The sequence below is a fragment of the Tyto alba genome, unplaced genomic scaffold (genome assembly GCF_018691265.1).
Source record: "Tyto alba isolate M040663 unplaced genomic scaffold, T.alba_DEE_v4.0 Super-Scaffold_2, whole genome shotgun sequence".
NCBI lineage: Eukaryota > Metazoa > Chordata > Aves > Strigiformes > Tytonidae > Tyto > Tyto alba.
The window spans coordinates 38,309,801-38,330,684 of record NW_024881282.1 but is presented as its reverse complement, the minus strand read 5'-3'; the positions used below and the strand labels follow the sequence as shown (position 1 = coordinate 38,330,684).

Sequence of the window (20,884 nt, the reverse complement as noted above, 5' to 3'; positions counted from 1 at the left end):
CCAACAAGATTATTTTTAAGTTCAGGTGGCATGGGGTTTAAGGGCTTATTGTATCTAACAATTCATGACAGCACTAATACAGAAGATCAGTTTCTTGCAAAAAGACATCTTGAGTTTTGAATGGGAAGACAGAAGTCAGTTTCATCTACAGCTTTCCACGCAATGCCTCACTTGGTCTTTCTATCAGACTTTTGGACATCATACACTGCATGTTGATATATTTGTAACAGTAAGATATAATTACAATGAGATTCATAAGTATGTTGCTTTGAAACTGGAAGGTGTAAAGACAATAATAGTTAACAGATAGACATTTATAATATTAATTAACCCTACACTACAATATGTTCCTGTGGGACAGATTGTATCTTTGCCTTGGATAACTGTGCAAAGGCTGGAATTAGAAGCAGCAAAATGAAGGGCAACGTAAGGAGACCTTAACATGCTACATCTGCCGGACAATTTAATTAGAACAAAAAAGAAATTGTTTGAGACAGAATTGAGTATAATCCCCAGTAGCAGTTCCTGGAATAGCTCTACTACATGTTACTAATTGCACTCAGTTGAACTTGGCTATAAATTGAATGGAAAAAAGAGATAATATTCACAGAAGAAAAGGCTCAAATTAACCTGGTTTGAAGAATGCCTTGGCAGATTGTGTTGTATTGTAATCAAGAAGATGATGAAGAAAATTGAAAATGAGAGAAAAGAGATCTTGAATTTGACCTTCTCAGGCATTTCATCCAGAAGAGAGTTCTCAATCAATGACAGGTTGGTACAGGCTCATAATCAATTTTTTTCAGATGTTCTCCCACTGGAGGTGCAGATATCCATATACAGAAGATGGGAATGCTTTGTTTACCAGCATTTGCTGATTATGTTTATTTCTTTACATGCCAATATTTTTCCCTTTGTGTGTTACTAGAAAACCATGTGTTCTTTTGGCAATTAGTAAGGTATTGCTAACAGACAGCGTTCCATGAACTTATACATATCATCTCTAATATACCCTATAGCAACAAAAGGCATTTTGTTTTTTCTTTGCATTCCTTTAACTTTGTATTTCACTTCTAGTAACCCCCAACCTTTTTATAATTGAAGAAACAAGGCTTGAAGAGGCTACGCAAACATCACAGTTTGATCTTTTCATATCAGATCTTAATAAATGAGATATTTGAATAAGAAAGTAATGTTGACAAATATGTGCCCTACTTCAAATAGCAGCTTTGCTAATGTCACATAAATGAACATTCTTTCAGCAGAAGAAATTTTGACTGTATCTAGGAATACAACGTAGCCAGGAATTTTAGACCACACCTCTGAACCAAGTTTCTAATACTTTCTAACAGCCACAGTAATATGCTGAATATCTGGGTTCTCTCAAAAGAGAAGGATAAAACTGCAAGTTTATCTTTAAGTGTAGGGCTGGTTTTGCTTCAGAAAAATCAGGCTTGTGAGACAGAACAATTTAATCAGATATTTACTTTAAAGAAATATCTGAAGACACTTGCAGAAGAAACCTAAGGTGTGACTCAAATATTACTTTTTTGTTGTAGAAGAGAAAAAATTATAGTCCACATATTAAAGGCTGAATCCTTAAATTGTATATCCCGGGTTGTTCTAAGGAACAATGTAACATTTTTAGATGAAGGAAATAACATTATTCATAGTCAGAAAATGAGACATGTAAAAAGAATGAGATCTATATTAAGGTCCTACAGTGGAGACAGACTTTGTAACTAAGAGATAAACCTAGTAAATACCATTAGGTAGCACAACAAGATGAGAGGATAAACTGTATGCTCTTTTACCGATGAATGGTATACAGAATTTACTGAAAATATAAAGATTTTCATGGACTGAAAATACAGATTTCAATGAGATTACCTAGAAACAACTGCTGACATTTTTGCTGCATATATGCATTTCAGGAGAGATCTATTTTCTGATCTGAAACAGAACAAGAATATCTTTGGAACTGTCTTTTTAATTTCACAGCCCAATTTTACTCAGTACAAGAAGACATAATGAAGTTAATATGGGTTAGAGAAAGATTCATTATTCTGACTGATCAAGCACAAATGAAAACTAAAATAAATCAGAGTGACAATTTCAGGTGCAACTGTTGATTGTGCCAAGCTGACATTACCAAGATGGTGATAATTCTGTTGCCTTCAATCCTTAAGATTTACAGTTTCAAAGGAACTTCAGGGATGTAAAAAACAAGACATAGACCTACGCTACTAGAGATGCCTCTCCCTGAAAGCCCAGACTGTCCTCCTCTGGAGTGAATGATATTGCACATCTAGCGGTTTATAGGCAAAGTTATATGAGGAACATCTCACAAATGAAACCCTCACCTGATCATCAGGTCTTTAATTTTTCATTTGTACTGCCATACTAAACACTTACTATGTATGTACTCAGATGATCAAGAAAATGACTGGTATCTTGCCATGACAGTTACACCCAGTAATCACTTCCTGGTGCAATGGAGTAGACTCACTTTTAGCATAGAAAGTTTAATGGTAGTAGCTGACATTATTTAGATCCACAGAGTATCAACTCAAGGTGAAATGCAATGCTATAAAAGCATGATCATTCACTCAGAATTCAAGAACACTTCAATGAAGTCAATGTTCTTGCTGCAAATAAAGCTGTGAAAATAGGCCATGCCAAAGCTGCATTCACAGTCTGCCCTACGTATACTGGTGTGAAAGAAGAATTTTCATCAACTTGTTGAAGGTTCTTCCACCAATTAAAGTTCAAAACAGGTAATAGAATCTTTATTCTTACATTTTAGTTGCAGGCAACCTGATATTAAGGTATCTTCTGCCATCCATGCAGGCAGCATACACGGTTTTGTTTACACTATAAAGCCATCTGATCCCAAAGCTAAAGCACGTACTTACCATTATATGTGGACTGTTCTCCAGCTAATTAATCAGAAAATGTTGTCATATGCTGTCAGTCGGATAATATAGTGCTGTGGTAGAGCTCAGTAGTTTTCTACTTGATAGAAATACACTTCTTGAAAATCAGGATCCCTGTTTCAAATCAGGGGATGTAGGGAATTAGCAAACACCAAGAGTAAAACTGAGATCCCCAAATATAAAAAGGAATTTTCTCTAATCCATCAAAAGTTACAAGAGATCAATTCTTCTTTAGTAGCAGAATATTGAGGTAGAGGTAAAATGATGAAGATTTTAGAACTAGAATAATTATTTTGTTGTATTCATCTCCCACTCTCATCTGAATGATAATGAATCATTGCAAGTTTCCTGAAGAAAACATAAAAAGCACTGAAATTGAATAGACTACTTAGATGGCAGACCCTGATTTAGAAATTCTGTAAAAACCATTTTGATTGTTTCAAAGAAGGCAACAGAAAGGTACTATGAAAATGGGTTCCTTCTGTATATTGCTTCTTTCTGGTCAGCCAGAAGACCCTTGACTTCAATAAGCATGGTAAAATAATTTATTGCTTTTTAAAAAAGAACAAGAGACACATAAATTCCCAAGAACATAATATAGAAGGAAACACTCAAATGTGCACAAATCCTCAATTATTACTGAATAAACATTTTTGTAAGGGGCAGATCTTCCATGAATTTTCCTAACAAGTTGGAAATTAGGATTATAATCAAGACATGTAAGACTGTTGTCACTGTAGATCTGGAAAAGGAACAATGAACCTTTCACTGAAACTACAACTAACTAAAGCAGACAAAAAAGCTGTAGCAGAACACTTCTGCTACTCCTTGATGACCATTTCTATTCAAGGTTCAGCTTTTGACAATCTAGGTAAGAGACAAGCCTGAGAGACATTTCAGAGAGACAGCTTTGATCTGTTCTTTCTGGATGTTGCTATTCTCTTTACACATTAGTACTCCTTGTCCCTTGCAGAATTATAGTGCATCATCTATAATTAAGGAGCCAAAAGGACCTTAATGAGCAAAATACTTTTTTTTTTTTTTTAATTCAGACTAAAATTGTGTCTAATCTGTGATCCTATATATTAAATAATTATAGGATAAAAACCATCTGAGAAGGAGGGGTGGGGGGGAGGAATTGCACTTTTAATGTAATTATTTCATTTACTGATGGCAAATTAATGATTTACTTATGGTAAACTGTACTCTTCAAAAATTTGTAGGAGATTCCCAGAACTTCAGAACCAGTCATTTTGCCTTTGTTGTTTTTTTCTTAGCTTTCTAGGCAGAGACAAGAGGAAATTCAGCTTCCACTCAATCCATAAATCAAATCATCCACAAATTAGAAATGTACAGATCTAATAAGCATGAGATTATAGTTCCAATTTCAGACCAAATGAAATGCAGTGATTAAAAGTTACAGAGTGCAGTCCCTTGTAAATTTAACCAAAGAAGATAAAAGTAAAGCAAATCCAGATATTGTGAAGAACTTAACCAGAACTGTGCAACAGCAGAAAACTGGAGAAATTAATTATCCAACTCCAATGCATGTTCTTTGTTTTCTTGTTTTTACTTTTAAAGATCAAGATTTATTTAGTATCATTCAACTGCTCAGAATAAAATGATGATCACTGAAGAGAACTTATAGTAGGAAAAACAATAACAACCAAAACCACTCAAAAACCTAAAGAATCAAATGACACCAGACCTAGCAATAAAAGATACCATTCATATTAATTATTTCCAGTTAGGCTTGAAAAGATTTTCTATATCCATGAATATAAGGACATTCTTTTAATTTCAAAGATAATGACACAGTCAGTCCAAAAAAAAAAAAAATTGAATAATTCCTGATCATCTAAACTCTTTCTTCATCATAACAGATAGGATTTCTCATTCTTTAGCTATTTCACAACATTTCTTTAACAATATAGTTTTCCTTTGATTTAACTATGAAATTATTTTTTTTGATCATCTGAAAGCAACAGTTTTCAGAATTTTCAAGTCTTACCAACCAGAAATATAGAGGTTTCATCTAATTTGAAGACCAATGCTACAAAAGCCAAATGATAAGTTTGTACTGAATTTCAACATTTGCATTTTTTATTTTACAGTAATTTACTCCTATTTATATCTTAAATAAAGTATATGTTTAAAAGAAATAACTCCATCTGCAGATCACATAAACTAGCTATCAAAGACATTTGTTTCAATACATCAGCTTTCCCAAATACTATACTCTTCTGACACAAGTTTAGCCTAAGTAAAGCAATTTACCTATGAAATTTAGAGGGACAGAAGTAGCTAAATGCATGGTTTACTGACACTTTCTTACTCTGTGAAGAAGAAAATATTTTAATCCCTTTTAAAGCATTTTCATTATGTACAACTCTGTATATAGCTAAAACCTTCACAGTTACAATCACACTATTACTCTAGTCAATTCTTATCATCAGAACAAATATATTAAAGTTTTGTTTTAATGAATCCCATTACTACTGCAAAAAGAATGTCAGGTTACTTAGAAATCTTCCCTTCCTCATCTTTACTGATGGTTATGTAATGATTTCTAATCACATTTCTCAAACTTAAAATTCATATTAGAGTATACTGACCACACAATGATGAAAGTAGATGCATACCTCAATCACAGTAATTTCAGAAACTACAATACCTAAATTCTAGACATTTCTGTAAAACAAAGATTGTTTTATTCAAAATATAACATTCAGGAAAAAGTATATTTTAATAATATTGGTCATGAAATATGAAAAGCCTTTGCTGGGCAGCAGAAAAAAAATCAGAAATACTTTTGTGTATTTATGATTAATGTATTTCATTACCAAAGACAACAGCAACTCCAGCTTAAACCCACAGACTTACAGTTTTATAAAGATTTGTTGATAGGCAAAGTAAGTTTTTTTTTCTATACCTGGAAGTTCTCTCTCTTCAGCACTGTATTCCAGAGGTCTGGAGGAATAATTAGCTGGACTGATTGCAGGTGTAGAAATAAAACTTGTACAGCCAATGGATGAGTTGATTTCAAAATAATTGTGGCTGTGATTCATTCGGTGGAACTCCAGAGAAGATACTATTGATGTGCGCTGCTTGGGCTACAAGAAAAATAGAAGTTTGGAGTGAAAAATACAGAATTTTCATACAATTTTCATTACATTACATTTAATAAATTTACCTAGGATTTCTCTCTTTTTACTGTTTTTATTTGGCTACAAGGTTATATTAGTAAAAATCATTTCATATGACAAGCTGTGGTGTGTAGAGATAATTTCCTTCCAAAATTTGGATAATCTTTATTAGAAAAAAATGCATGTCTTCATGCTAATCAATTTAATTCAAAATAAAATAGGGCTTTACATCCTTGCATATAATAATTGCAATCATCTTTTGATAGGAAAGGGAGCTCTTCACCAGCTGCATTGCTGGGTACATCTTGCAAAACAATTAGACCGCTGATGCCTGTATATTGAAATTTACAAAATAAGACCAAGCACTCATCACTCGAAAGCAACCCTCTGCTGTTTATTCAATTTATGAAGGGCTGCCTTAAATATTCAAAGACTGAAATATCTAAAAGCTTAGGGGGAAAGTGTCAGCTTAAAAAACATACATGAAAATCAAACCTTCATGAGTTTTCATGGAATAGTGAAAAACTTGATACTGGTTTGTATCAAACATTTACTTTTGAAGTGAACCTCAGAACTGACCCCACTTAATGGCTCTGCTTTGGATTGCAGAGCAGCTTCAGAGCATGAGAACCTCCTTGCTTTTGCGTTGATCTACACCATAAGGTACATTCCAGGATTGTACAAAATGTGTTCTAACTCCTTATCGCCTTCTGACCACCGGACCACACTAAAGCTAGCCCAAATTAAAAACAGTGAAATTTATATAGTGTGATCATCAGGTCAGCAACAACTTGTTCACTACACAGATCTGCTCCCATTGCACTGCACAATTTATTAATATAGACATAACCTTAGCACTCAGTGTCATGGACTATAAGCCACAGAGCACTGACGGTTTGCAATGTCACGCTAAATAGTTTGTTGCAGCACACATCTGGCTCCATTCTGAGAATATCCTAACCCCACAAGGCTCCTTGTTGCTTCAAGATCAATGACCTGAAACATTTACTGTCTCCTCCAGTATAGAGGAGGCCTTGCATCCAGGTGTATAGCTGTCTATATACTTACTTCACGACAGTGAAAAACATCTCAGGAACTGCTGTTTTAGATAACTAATGCTGGGAAAAGTAAATAGAAAAAGAGAGTAAAAGGTGTTTAACTTTTCTTGTTTTAGCATGTCAGGCTTAACAGGTCAGAATATTTGTAAAGGTCAAGAATTTGCTACTTATTAGTGTCAAGACCAAATTATTTCCCTGGGAGCAATAAGATCTTCCTTGGACATGAAGCTATTCACCAGACCTTACACAGAACCACCTGTTAAAATACAATCTATCTCAGTGGAGTAATTTTCAATTTTGTTTGTTATCTATTTAATTTTTAGGTTATGAGTCCTGCAATGTTCGTATTATAAATACAGAACCAAACCATTTTCAGTAAACATTCGCTCTTTCTATTGGAATGTCAGACAACAAATTAAATAGACTTAGGTCTGTATAATGTTTATTGTTAAATTTGTGTTGGGCACCATGTGAATTAACTGTGTCCTGTTAAAATTGAGAAAATTTGCAAAGGGTAAATTTAGACATTCATCCAGAATTTATCTATGGTCTATTGAGGGGATTTACTTTCTTTAATAATTAAAACCAGATTCTGCTTTGAAAGGCTGACTCCTAGGGCTAGTAATTTCATGGAAGAGTTCAATGAACAGGGATAGACTCCAACATCAAACAGTCTGGTTAAAAGTCATTGTTTGGGAACTGAGCCAAAACAACTCTCTGATCAGAACAGAAATATTCATGTGTATTAATTAAAGCTAAACTCCACACTTTTGCTGGACAACAAATTAATCAATGACTTAATTATTTCTAAAACTGGAAAAGATCTCTGGTCATTTAGAAACATGTTTCTGGCCTTCTCCCAAGCAGTGGTGTCTTTGTGGTTTCGCAGAACTTCAGCTTCTGAGTTGAAAAGGTGACACTTCAAGTAACATGAAGTGTGGGATCTCTGGTTATTTTTAAACTGAGACAGTTTCTAGCTAAAAGGGCAACTGGGATGGTCCAGCTCTGTATTCCCAAGCGGCTTCAAAAGCAACTGCTCTGCCCTTTTTCCAGTCGGGTCTCCAGTCACTGCTTCAACCGTGTGCCCCTTTCCTGGGGCCATAATAGCAGCATCTGATACATCACACGGCCTTTTACTAACTTAAGGCTGATCAGCTGTTCCACTTTACCTCAGTGTACTATTACGAGCTACTCTAACGTCTGTGAAATGTTTCACAAAAACCAACTGCAAGGTCTTGGGGGAAGGTAGGTGAAGGGGGAAACAAACCAAAATAACCCCAAACTATTCTGAAGCTCTTTTACAGATCAGTTGAGTTTACGAATACTCACAGATTCTAAAAATGTGTCTGTCAATAAATAGCTATAATTTGCTCTGATATAAAGTGCATAAAGTGATATAAAGAAAGTCTAGAATAATTTTCAGAGATGATTATAGAAGCTAGAAACATGTTTTCTGTTTGTTCAATCATCTGGTGGCCTGGGTGATACCAAATACTTGCTATATTATTTTAGGCTTTGACATTATTATTAATTCAGAGAAACATATCTCAGTTTAATATGTCTTTCCAACCCTAAGGATTATGTACAGAACCTCACATAGCCTACAGAACTCTACAGCGTAAAACTTCTGCTATATTGTTTGGAGTTAACAAGGTCTATCTGTTAACATGTGCCAATAATTTTTCTACATAATTACACAGAAATCTAGTATCTGAGTTTTTGTAGGTAACTAGAGGAGCCTTTTGCACCTTTTCTGGGTCCTGTAAAATGTTATGTTGTTAAAGTATGCTAACTATTCATTAATATATGCTAAGAGAGATGTAGTAAATCAGTTTGTGTTGATTGCATCCCTCTGCCTGTGTTTCTCTAAAGTACAGTTTGCACAAAAAGTGTAGAAAATTTGATTTGTTTCTACAGTTAGGATTAAAATCAGTTCCAGATTTAGATAACTAAATTTACAGTATAGATATTTACATCTAAACTAGGTATTTAAGCTCACATTACAGTCAACTGAGATCTAGTCAATGCAACCAATAGAGTCCAGAGAACAATTCACCTCACCCCAGTTACCTTGCTATTGGTTCACCTGCCTTAACGCAAGTATCTACCATCACTGGAGATTCCCTGGGGCATCTTACCTGGCCTCCCACCACCATTCAGAAGAGTGCAGGTCTCCCCTACGTATGGACCTATATCATACCTGAGAACCTCCATGTGCATGTCAGACACACCTTTATGTCACCTCGAATGATACTAGATGCCTAGTTTTAGGTAACTGAAGTGAATCCTACATCTCTCCTGAGCGTGACTGGAGATTAGATATCCAAATCAGACAGAGGTTCTTATATACAGAGATGAAAGCATAGGTGTTTTAGTTCCAGATTGAATCCCACCTCTAGTTCACATGTAGACATAATTTTGAAACCCTACTTCATTTGTAGAATCTGGAGTCAAATTCCAGCCTTACTGGCAGAATGTGTAGCCAGCAATTAAGAAGCCACTTACTGGAGTCTTGTACCTTGGTTTTCTGGAATGCATCTGCCAAAGCCACTTCTAAACTAAATTTACTAAGATCCCTTGAGGTAGGTCCTGAGTAATTCTAAAAAGATTATTTACTATATGGAATACCATAACATCCAGGAAACGTAGTCAGGGGTCAAGGTTTTACAGCTGTGGAGATTGTACAAATACAAAACTCTGTTCCAAAGAGGCAGTGCTTCCTTCACTCTTTGTACCAAATCCAGCTTTGTCAGTCATTGCATGTCTGCCCCATACTACTCAGAAGGTCTACACACAGTTATATAACCCACATGAAATTGTAGCATACTTATGGCTTAACTTTATCCCGCTATGTATGCTACATAACCACATGCAGATTTGTCCATAATTAGATTTAATTTATTCATTACATTAATGTACTTAATTTACTTGTTATATGGAAATCTCTTTAATGACTAGTTTTGTTTATTTTAAAATGTTTCTTCATTACTATTATTTCAATTGTCATAATACCAACGTAGAAAACCCTAGACTATCCTAGAACAGCATACCACATCAGGCCAATGAAGAAACTTAATCATCAAGGCAAAAGCAGATATGTGTCAATAAAAATCTTTAAAGATATTGCAATAACAAGATTTAAATAACTTTCAAATCAGGTCTAATAAGAATATTTTCATGTTAAGTCAGTAGTGAATCTATCAATGAAAGATACCACTTTGAACACTGCAAAATAGGAAAGGCATCAAAATACACATACTGAATTGCCTTTCTATTAAAAATACAAGTAAGGATTTACTCAGTGCTTCTATGAATGGAAGTTGCATGCAAATTCTGTAATGCTACCATGACTCGCATGTAACACTACGAGCACACAAGGGATTGTTCAAATAATCCTCACCATATTTAGCAGAGGGCGTAAGGCAAAATTCCTTTCTCAATTTAACATCAAAATATTTCTCCAGCCTTGAAGTACACTGCAATACAAGCTTGTGATCCCGCCTTCTCTTATCTTTGAGATTGGTGTACATACCACTATCACAGTCTTTAAAGAATTAATTCTCACAACACTCCTCTGCACTATGGCAGAGCTATTAGCCCCATTTTACAGATGCTGAACTAGGGTACAGAGCTCTCCCAAGGGACAGATGTGCAGCTCATTAAATCACTGAGAACCAAGGAGCCTAGAGGAAATTCTGCAGTGTTCCTGACAAATTCCAACTGCCCTACATAATGTAAAAGCCATGCAGAAAATGCATGATAGAAGAGAATTGAATCCTCATCACCAAATTCTAGCTAGCATATAAAATACAGACTTACCAAAGAAAATAAGAGGCTGTGGCCCCTTTCCCAAGCTCATCTCACACGCATAACGCAGTACAAGTGTAGCTACGTGGCCATATAAGTCCCTCATTTTGACACCTGTCCAGATGATTCCATTCCTCTTGTTCTCCAATCAACTCACTACCACTACAGAAATTTTCCTTTCTCCAGCTTCCTTCTTTATCAAGATCCCATTCACTTTCAACACACTCACTTACCCTTTCATCCCTTCCCTTTTCTCATTTTTTTTCCTGTCTATTATATTCCATTCAAAACTACTTGTTTTACTCTAAAACACCCTTCACAGCATCCTAGCTGTTTCCAATTCTACTTGGTATTTCCAAACCTGCTTCTCTGCTTTCTCTGTGGTTTTGTCATCAAGATCTCTCAGATGAACTCCCTAACAGTCCTCTCTCCCACTGACTTTGTCACTACATCCCTCTCATTGTCTTTCAATGCATTCAATTTTAATCTATGTGTTCCCTTTCAAATAAAACTTTCACACCGCTTTTACAGTTTCTTAGTCTCTGTGCTCTACCTCAACATCTCAACATACCACCCCTGTTTCTATCTTTGTCTCTTTTGCCCATGTACACTTACATAAAATCCCATAACATTTGTAATTTTCTTGGTAAAATACAACCTGTGAGAAGACAGGCTTCTTTGCTTATGCCTGTCTCCGGTACCTCAGTTTTGATTTGCAGAAATCAGCAGGTCTGATAAATTCTCATCAGTCAGTGCTGCTGCCAAGAGTTATTTGATTTATAGGATCTGAACTAAGATGATCAGGTAGCCTTGAAATTGCAAAAACTGGTGATTACAATGGAACTGGGTTTGATTCATCTATGTCACCTAGAAGTGAAAGACTACACTGAACTATTACTAGACTCCTGAATCAATTATTCTGTCAAACCTCAAAATACCATGTTAAACAAACTGAAGACACACTGTCTTTCTAATAAGGTAGTCTAATTTTATCTTTTTTCATTTTATAGAACCTTATCTTAAATTACCACTACAATTAAAAATAAAATACAGGCAGTTTCAGCACCCATCTTGACATTCTTTTTAATCCTCAACATCTTAATTTAGTTTAAGAGCTGAAGGCAGAAATTACACAGTGGCTGGCAACAAATATATCCCAAGTAGCCACAACAAGGAGCTTATAAAATCATGAGAATTAAAAAAACAAACAAACAAACAAACAAACAACTACAAAAAAGATACATTATTTAACTCTTTTTAAACTGTAGATCCTTTTAATTGCTAAAAGCATAATGCATTTTTAAATTAAATTCATTTTTAATGATATCATAGTGCCAAAGTCCTTGAAATTTCTGTTTGACTGATTTTTAATTTAGAGAAAGACACCTCTTGCATCCCGCATGAGCAGCAAGTACATACTTTACATCAGTCTCATGGCACATCAGCGTACTTTGCTAATTCAACCATTAGTGACACATTCAAGGATGGCACAGACACGTAGCTCTTTCCTTTAGCCTGTGGTTAGGAAGTCGTGCAATGTGACTCATATTTCCATAGTGCTTTCTGTTCCTGTGGTTCTGTTCCCTGTGCATGTTATACTTGCTCCTCCTTTAGGAGTCCTCCACTGGAGTATGTAAAGGTCAGGGGGTTGTTGCCCCCTTCCATCTTCCACTTCTGGTCTTACCTCAAATTACATATCAGACTGGAAATAAATAAGGGAAAAAACAGATCTCCCAGTCTCCATTTTCCGTGGCTTTTACTTTCATTTTAATTGCAACCATATCACGGCTGTGGGTTGTGAGGTATAGCAGTCCTGAATGCTAAAAACTGTAACACCTTTATAGTGGTTTCCCTCTTTGATAGATGTGACCAGATTTTGAAAATACACCATTATTCCTATCCTGGGAAAACATTGTTTGAAATGAGCTCCAAATTCCAAAGGATAAATTTGATAAATAGAGGAATGTCTTATTCCTCAGCTATAAAAAGTTTCTAACTTTCAAAGATGAAAAAAAAATAATTGTTATTTTCAATGAAACAGATGGAAAATGGATGTAAGGCCATTTTCTTCAAAAAAAAAGCTCAGCTTCCACCTGTTAACAACATCCCCATTTTGACCTACAGATTATGAAAATTGTTTATATCATTACATTTGTGTATAACAAATTTTGAAGGGTCAAGGTGATGACTGGTTTTTAAGTTCCATGCTATGGATTGCATGCATCTGTGAAAATGCAGTGCATTTTCAGGTGATGGTAAGATTACTCAATAACTAAGGTGCTCAAGACTACCCCATACTACGCAGAAACAAAGGAAAGTCCTATGAACCTGGTGAGATATCCATCAAAGCTATATAGGCAAGACTTCAATCTTCCAGATTCTGACTGTGCTACTGTTTCCAAGAATTATACATACTAGGTTAGAGCAATTGGCATGGATTGGTTCACACTCCTACTATTAAACTTCATTAATCTTCCGAGCAGGGTCTTCAAAGCAGAATTACCTATGAGGAATGGTCCTTGATCCATTCAAATTCCAAATCAGGCCCAACAGTGGATACTTTTGGAGAGAAAGAATTATATAGGACCAGAACCATACCCAGGACTGTGTTAACAATTCAACAGTACAGATGATAACCTTCCAGAGCTCAGAAGCCTATTTTACTAGTGTAGAGGTACATACCTATCTTTCAGTTTCTGAACTATCTCTATGCTCAGTATTTCACCAGTTTAGTCTGTTGGATTCTTCTGTATGATTTATGTTTATATTGAATCAGGAAACACAGCCTAGAGAATCTCCCCAGCTAAGCAACCAGCTTCAACCAAGAAAACATATGCATGTAGAAGTGATAGTTTAGAAACATAATGCTCCTGACAATAAAGAGTGTTCTTCTGCTTTAATTTATACTTGTGCTTTAGTATCCTGTTGAACTGTAATTAAATGCGCTCACACATACTGTTTGCTATTTTCATTAATACAGTGTATTGGGTAGACGTGTTTATGTTTTCGTATTATCTCAGCTCTAATTAAAATAATCTAAATAGAATTATGGTTTATAGCTACTTGTCAAAGGACATCTTTTACAATGCCTCTCTTTAATAATATTTTGGTTAATGTTGTTATTCGTCACAGATTATCCATTATGCTCTAAGGAAATTTTAAAAAAATATCCTCCTCTTTTATATGTCTTCTACCCATTAATTCTGTGGGAATACAGGGGGGGAAAAAAATCAGTCCTGTGAGACAATTCCAACCATAACCTTTTTTTTGTAATTGATACTCAGTATTTCAGAATAACAGAATTTCATAATATCTGTCCTATTCTCAGTTGCGCATAGATTAATTGCTAAAAACACCTTAACAGCACTGACAGGGTATCTCTTACTTCTTTGTTTTCCTATTTCTTAAAGGCTGTTTAGGAGCTTTATTTATCTGTTTGCTTCTTTGTTCATTTATTTCAACATCATTAGGATGACAAGATATCAAAATGTGTGCAGTAGATTTGTATAGACACTTCAAAGATTTACAAACAAAAATATACATAGAGAGAGATTTTTCTGAAATATATCTCCGTACCTAGAATCAAGGTCACCTACTGCTATCAACTACCTTAAAGTTCTTGCAGCTCTGATGGATATATGCAACCTTGGAAACACTATGTAACGCAGGAGAGATCTCCAGACCAGGCACACTAATGATGAGGGCTAAATCTGCCAATCTGTGGACCACAGAATACATCTTCATTTTAGTGGGTTTTGAGAATACTCAGCACCTTTCCAATGCTCAGCACCTTTCAGAACTTCATAAAATGATGTACACAGGGGTGGCTTCTACCTTGGAGATGAAGGGGTTCATCCCCTACAAAATCTTAACTCTCAGTCTTTTTTAAGTCTTATTTGCCTCTTGTGCTAAACATGGTCACTACATATGGTTGCACAAAGTCCAGCACAAAAATACACCAGAAAAAAGAAGTGTGCACCCGAACAGGAAGTTTAGTGTGCCTGCACTATTTCTCCATGATGATTTTGCTGGTTATTCCCTGTCTGTCTGAGCATGTTGTACTTGGGCTGAGCACAGAAAGCTGTTTATAGGAGAAAGAAGGTCCTTACACCCCAGCTGTCCTGTGATCTCATTTGAAAATGAGTGGTGAGAATTTATTGTATAACTGTGCTCTCCAGCCCTCATTTTTATGATAAAATAAAGCAGATTTTTTGTGTTGCAAAACAAGTTCAGTAGATGTATCACAGAATTCTCATGCATTTGTGCACTGGTGCAACAGCCTGCAGTGGAGATTTCTCCAAGTTTGCAGACACAGGCATGTGCCAACTCAAGCTAACTGTGACAAGGGCTACATTTCATTTGGAAAGAACTAAGGGTACTGCAGTTGGTTGTTGGCATAGGAGAGGAACCAGGGTTATATCACCATGGGGAAATAGTGACACAATCCACTTGAAAATCCTGTTTATGGAACAATTAGTTCTGAAAATTTATTTTCTGGAACTATGATTTTCCAGATCTGCCTCTAAGATTTTTGTTTGTTTGTTTTTGTTCAAAGTAATTGCTGCACCTGACTGCAAAAAGGATGAGATATAATTTCCTTGAATGCAAATTACTATCACTTTTTAGGTCAGAGAGGCTCTGGAGCACATATCTCCTATGCTTGGTCTGTCCATTCATGTCTAGACTGCTGTAGGGGGTAAAACATCATGGTCCCTCAACATAGTCCCTGTCTTCCCCTATGCCTAAATGAACTACATCTACATAGGTCCACCAGGCTCACTGGGTAGGTCTATCAGAGGCTACAGATGTCCTGCAGGATTTCATTATCACTTGCAGAAAAACGAGGCAATTTCTTTTGTCCTCTAATGTTTAAACTATTATCTTCTATTATATTGCTAGATGTTTTAGTCAGAGGAATGATGAACCATAGATGGACTTGTAACTTCTCTTAAAGAGGTTATAAAAGAAAAATATAAAAAATGACTAATGTAAAGACAGCACATCCAAACCCACAAGAAAAAAATCATATTATAATGAATAGATTCACTGTCAGATACACTGAAATTCTTTGTTCCTTTGTCTTGCTATCAGAAGCCCTCTTTATATCACTGAAACAACACTCCTAGGGAGTTGGGTTATTCACATAAAAAGAGGAAAATACTAATCAATGATAGATAAAATCCAAGTCACTTTCAAATAATCCACATTTAGACATCAAAAGCTGTACCTACAGTTAGACATTTGAAACATTGCTTAGAAAAACAAGAAGAGAATATGGAAATGCTGAATTACATTTAATAAGAATTTTAAAAGTGAGAAGTCAGAATTCAATTTTATTAGAATTGGCCAATGACTGACAAGTGAATAGCACCAGCAAAAAAAAACGTCTCTTAGGAAAAAAGGTGTTCTTTCTCCCTCTATGTATATAGTTTATTTGTTCAAATGAAGCTGAACAAATAAATAAGGAGAGCCTTATTAAATTGAGTAGCTAGTACAAAAAATATATGAAGCATTACATGCAGCCCAATTTTGCTTAGGCTTCATCCAGAATGAGAGCTATAGGAATTGTGGTAGAACAGGCTCTATTTTACTATCACTCTCTAAATTCCAGTCTGATAAGAGAAATTATATTTTACTATATGTACTAATGGAACTGAGTTAAAACTTGAAAGAGAGCCTAAAATTTCAGAGGACTTTAGGTAACTTATCAACCTACTTGGTCTTGTACCACGTCTCATTTTTTCTTCCACTTCACAAAGGTATATGTCTTTAACTTGAAACTGTACTACTTTCTCAAAGTCTTCATTAATTAGCAATTATTGAGTTAAAACTTCCTAAAACTTTTCTAGACAATCTGGAAAAAAAATGATCAAGTGATTCAAACCCTGACATAAGTTCTGTTTGGTTCTTATCTGCATACATGCCACTTTTCAACAAACCCTCTTTTTCAGAGACTGACCCTGTGAAAATTTGAAAACAAGATATTTATTTGAAAAATTCTAGATCACATGTAGAGGCCATAGCTAAGGTGCTATGACCACCTGGACCAGGACGGAGTGTGCCACTCTGCTGTGCTAAACCTCACATTCATACAGACATCTTCAAAATCTGCCATGTCCTGAAGCAGATATATGCACTGCCATCATGTGAGCTGGCATGCAGTCTTGGAAAGAAATTCCGAAGAAAACAGGAAGCAGAATGACCTCCACCTCTGCCTTCAAAATCAGCCCACCAGGTTTGTCTTCTTCCACTCTCTGACACTGCCTGCACTCACCAGACTGGTGGGAGGAAGAAATCTTTGGTCCCCTCTGCTGCTGCTTACACAGAAAAAGTGGTTTTCCTCACTGCAGGTAAACTGTTATACACACAACCCTTCAGGAAAGGTAATTAAGGCTATAAATGAAAATAACAGTAAGAGTTGAAAGGCCAGACTTTCCTGGCAGTTTCATCCAAACTACCAGAGCCTGCTTAGTGCAAAACTAGCTACTGAAAAGTTCCCCATTCTGCCTTTCATTGGCACCTTTCTGTGCTGGATGCACAAAACATATGAAAAGGGGAAAGGAGTGACAGCTGTTTTGGAAATTTATATGATCCCTAGTTTAGATCTGCTTAAAATCTGTTTATTTTGCTAGAAAAATGCAAAGAGGCTCTGTCAGACAACAGAAATGTAATTATTTTGCATGCATTGTGCAACACTTTTCATTAGTTTTACATGAGTGCTGAGAGGTCAGTCAAGAATAGAATCCCATTGTGTTAACCTTCAAAGAGCTTGGCATGTAATTGAATGCAGCAGGCATGGAATAAAGGAATTAAATATGCAGGCAGAATTAACACTAATGATTTTCAAACATCACATTGCAAATATCTACAAGTTCTTTGTCTAAATTCTTGTGTAGAGATCTTGAGGGGAGGTGATTAGGTAAGCAACAAAAACAAAAAAAAGGAAGAATACTGAAGGAATGTGCATAAAACACATAGAGAATAAAATACAGTGGGATCTGAACGCTATAGTGTATTCAACTTCTTGTGTATTAGTGCAGAGATTTACAACATACATTAAGTACTAGCCTACATGCGCCGTTCTGCTGTTGTTTTCTGCATAGGAAATATGCCACATGTAGGGACACGAGAGAAATTTTAGCAAATGAGGTATAGTTCTGACCATATATATCACACATCTAGCTTTTGTTCTGCAGAATGATGAGAATACTGGGAGTCAGTAAATGGTATGATTTAAATCTGAAAATAGCTCCCCAGAATCTGATGAAACCATTCAGAGTTAACTAGCAGGAGAACATCACCATTCAGTGTTCTGGGTCCATCTGTTGGCAATATCATGATGGAAACAGCTCTTTAAATGCTATTTTCAATAAGTTATCACACAACAGCTTGTTCCAACAATATTCCAATACCTTTCTGTTTGCTTGCCGCCTACTATAAAAACAGCTTAGAGGGAAGGAGGCATTTCAGTACTATACTGATGTAGGGTGGGAGGGACAGAGAGACTACAGGAATAAGCAAAACGAGAAACAGCTATAAAAAGAGAAAAGGAGAAGAAGCTGTTATTTTAGACCCCCCTGCAATCTAGATTTAAACCAGCACGTGGAACCCAAACTACTGTAGTATCAAAGAGGGATAGCCTGCATCAGAATATTTGCGCATTGACAGTGTCAGCCATAAGAAACTAATGGCTCCTGGAGAGAAATGGCAGGTACATCTAGTAATTACCTTTAATTCTGCAAGACCCTCCAAACTGTGTGCTCCAATGAATACTGAAAGGAATATCCAGCTCCATCCCTGTAACATTCACTTGGATGGCACCAAAACAATCTGTCCTATATAATTCTTACCAAAATACCATGTATCCATCAGCTTACTTCTTAAGGAAAACAAATGTCAACAATATACTGATGATGCAAAGCCTTCATCCACTAGCATCAACGTGGCTCCGTTGCAGAGATCAGCTCAGCAATGAACAACAGATGGCTTCATTTGAACCCAATAATTGGTAGGACAGGAACAGAAGTTCTTTCCGTTCACACCAAAAAAGTTGCAACATTAGTCAACTCAGTGTGTAATTGTCACAGCTAGCTTTGGCACACCTAATGTCATGCCTTTTTAAACAGGGAATTAGATAATCCCCTGAGGTTTCTTCTGACCTATGTTATCCTATGGTCCTGCGATTCTAAAATAAACTCCTGTATGCTGATTACTTCTATACTACTGATTCAAGTTCTAAGATCTACTTATTTTAAAGGTTTTATTTTAAAGGCTGTACCCCTTAAAAAATTACAAAGCGCACTGAAGTTTTCCATGCATTAAGTATCTTGTTTACCAAACAGTATTAGAAATATAAACAGTTAGAAAGGATGAAAATCGAGAAGCAATACTATACAAGACAGTAAACTAAAGAAGGTATGAACTATTACGGGACCATGTAAATGGAGATACAGAAAGAGGAAAGAAAACCAGAAAAAGTAACAGGGAATCAATATTGATAAAAAGAGAACATAAACTTAGAAGAAAACTAATAGTAGAAAAAAAATACAAAATATTACATAAACACTTAACTCATCATTAATGTCATAATAAAAATGTACTGATATTTCTCTTCATGTTGTTGAGCTCATTCATAAAATATTCTATTTTCTCTTGCTATCAAGATTGCTTCTTAAGTACAAAAAATATTTTGTGTTCTGTTTATCTATCTTTGACCTATTCATATGTCTATAGTGATAATATCTTCTTAGAATACATGCATCATAGACTGCTTTTAAAATGAAAAATACAACTAATAAGAGGATGCTTATGGTGATCACCTACCTGAGGACGTATAACTTTCACTATGTTTTTAAGTGCAGTGTCTGGTGATGGAGGAGAGCAGTCAGGTGTTGGGCCTGTAGAGCTGTTTCTATGGTTACCAGATCCTGGTGCGGTAATTGCTACCTGAGGTGCATTATCTGTGAATAAAAATAGCATTTATGTGAACTTACAAATACTTCATACATTTTAAAATAAAAAATTATTTTGAAAACAGAATGCTACTTGGAACACTATTTCAACTTGAAAAACCTACTGTAATTTAAATGTATTTGGTAAGGAATATATTGCATATCTACACTTATTTTGTCAGCTCATACATTCATTCTGTGTTAAGGCAGGATACAGCACTCTCTTAATACCTAAATAAATTGAGGCACAAACCAAACATAAATATTTTTACTTTCATTACCCTGAATTACTGGTTGTGAATCCAAGTGCTGTCATTGTAACAGGTGTGACTTGAAAGGGAGCTTTATAATGTAACTCATATCTCATCCTGGAAAATCCTAACACATAGGACCCAGTTCAACAAGTTATATAAACAGATCATAGACTTAGAGCATGCTAATAGCCATCAGTGACAACATTCCTGTATACTGTGAGCAACGTAATTGATCAGCAAGAATTAATTACATGAAAATATACTCAGCCTCTCAGATGAAATTTGGATCCTCCATAGAGCTCTGCACTGCAATAAGCTACCTTTCTAGCAATATCTCAGCTAGATAACCTACAGCTGGCTTAAAAATGTCTACATACCTGCAGGTACATGGGAAACTGCTGTTTGACATATTTTGTGATGCTGTTACCACTTTATGGCACTGTGAAGGACCATTAAAGGGATTTAAAATATCCTTCTTACCTTCTCTAAATGTTCTTAGCGCTGTTTGAACAATGTAAAGTTAGTGAAAATCAGGTCAGAGGATAGAGAGGAATATGAAATAAGGCACAGCTTCCCAGCTGTGATAGTAACCAAGCACCAGAATGACTTAGCAGGAGGCGAAAAGCTCCACATTACTTCACGCCTTTAGAACTGTATTATTAAAAAAATGCTTTAGTTCAGATTCTGGGAAAAATGTCATTGCCTGTGCATGGTCACGGTGATTTTTACAGTGTC

The 20,884-nt window shown here is 35.7% G+C and overlaps 1 protein-coding gene across 14 annotated transcripts in view; it reads right to left on the bottom strand.

Annotated features, from left to right (window-relative positions):
• ANKS1B (ankyrin repeat and sterile alpha motif domain containing 1B) overlaps positions 1-20,884 on the bottom strand; it is a 437,905-nt gene that overhangs the window by 260,001 nt on the left and 157,020 nt on the right. For all 14 annotated transcript variants that reach the window (XR_004409587.2, XM_033010256.2, XM_033010249.2 and 11 more), the window contains 2 exons: positions 19,768-19,904; positions 5,866-6,046 (listed from right to left, as the gene is read on the bottom strand). Coding sequence is in view for 13 of the 14 variants with exons in the window: in XM_033010256.2 (XP_032866147.1) it covers positions 5,866-6,046; positions 19,768-19,904 (318 nt within the window). In the remaining variant the exon portion in view is untranslated. The remainder of the gene's footprint in view (positions 1-5,865; positions 6,047-19,767; positions 19,905-20,884) is intronic.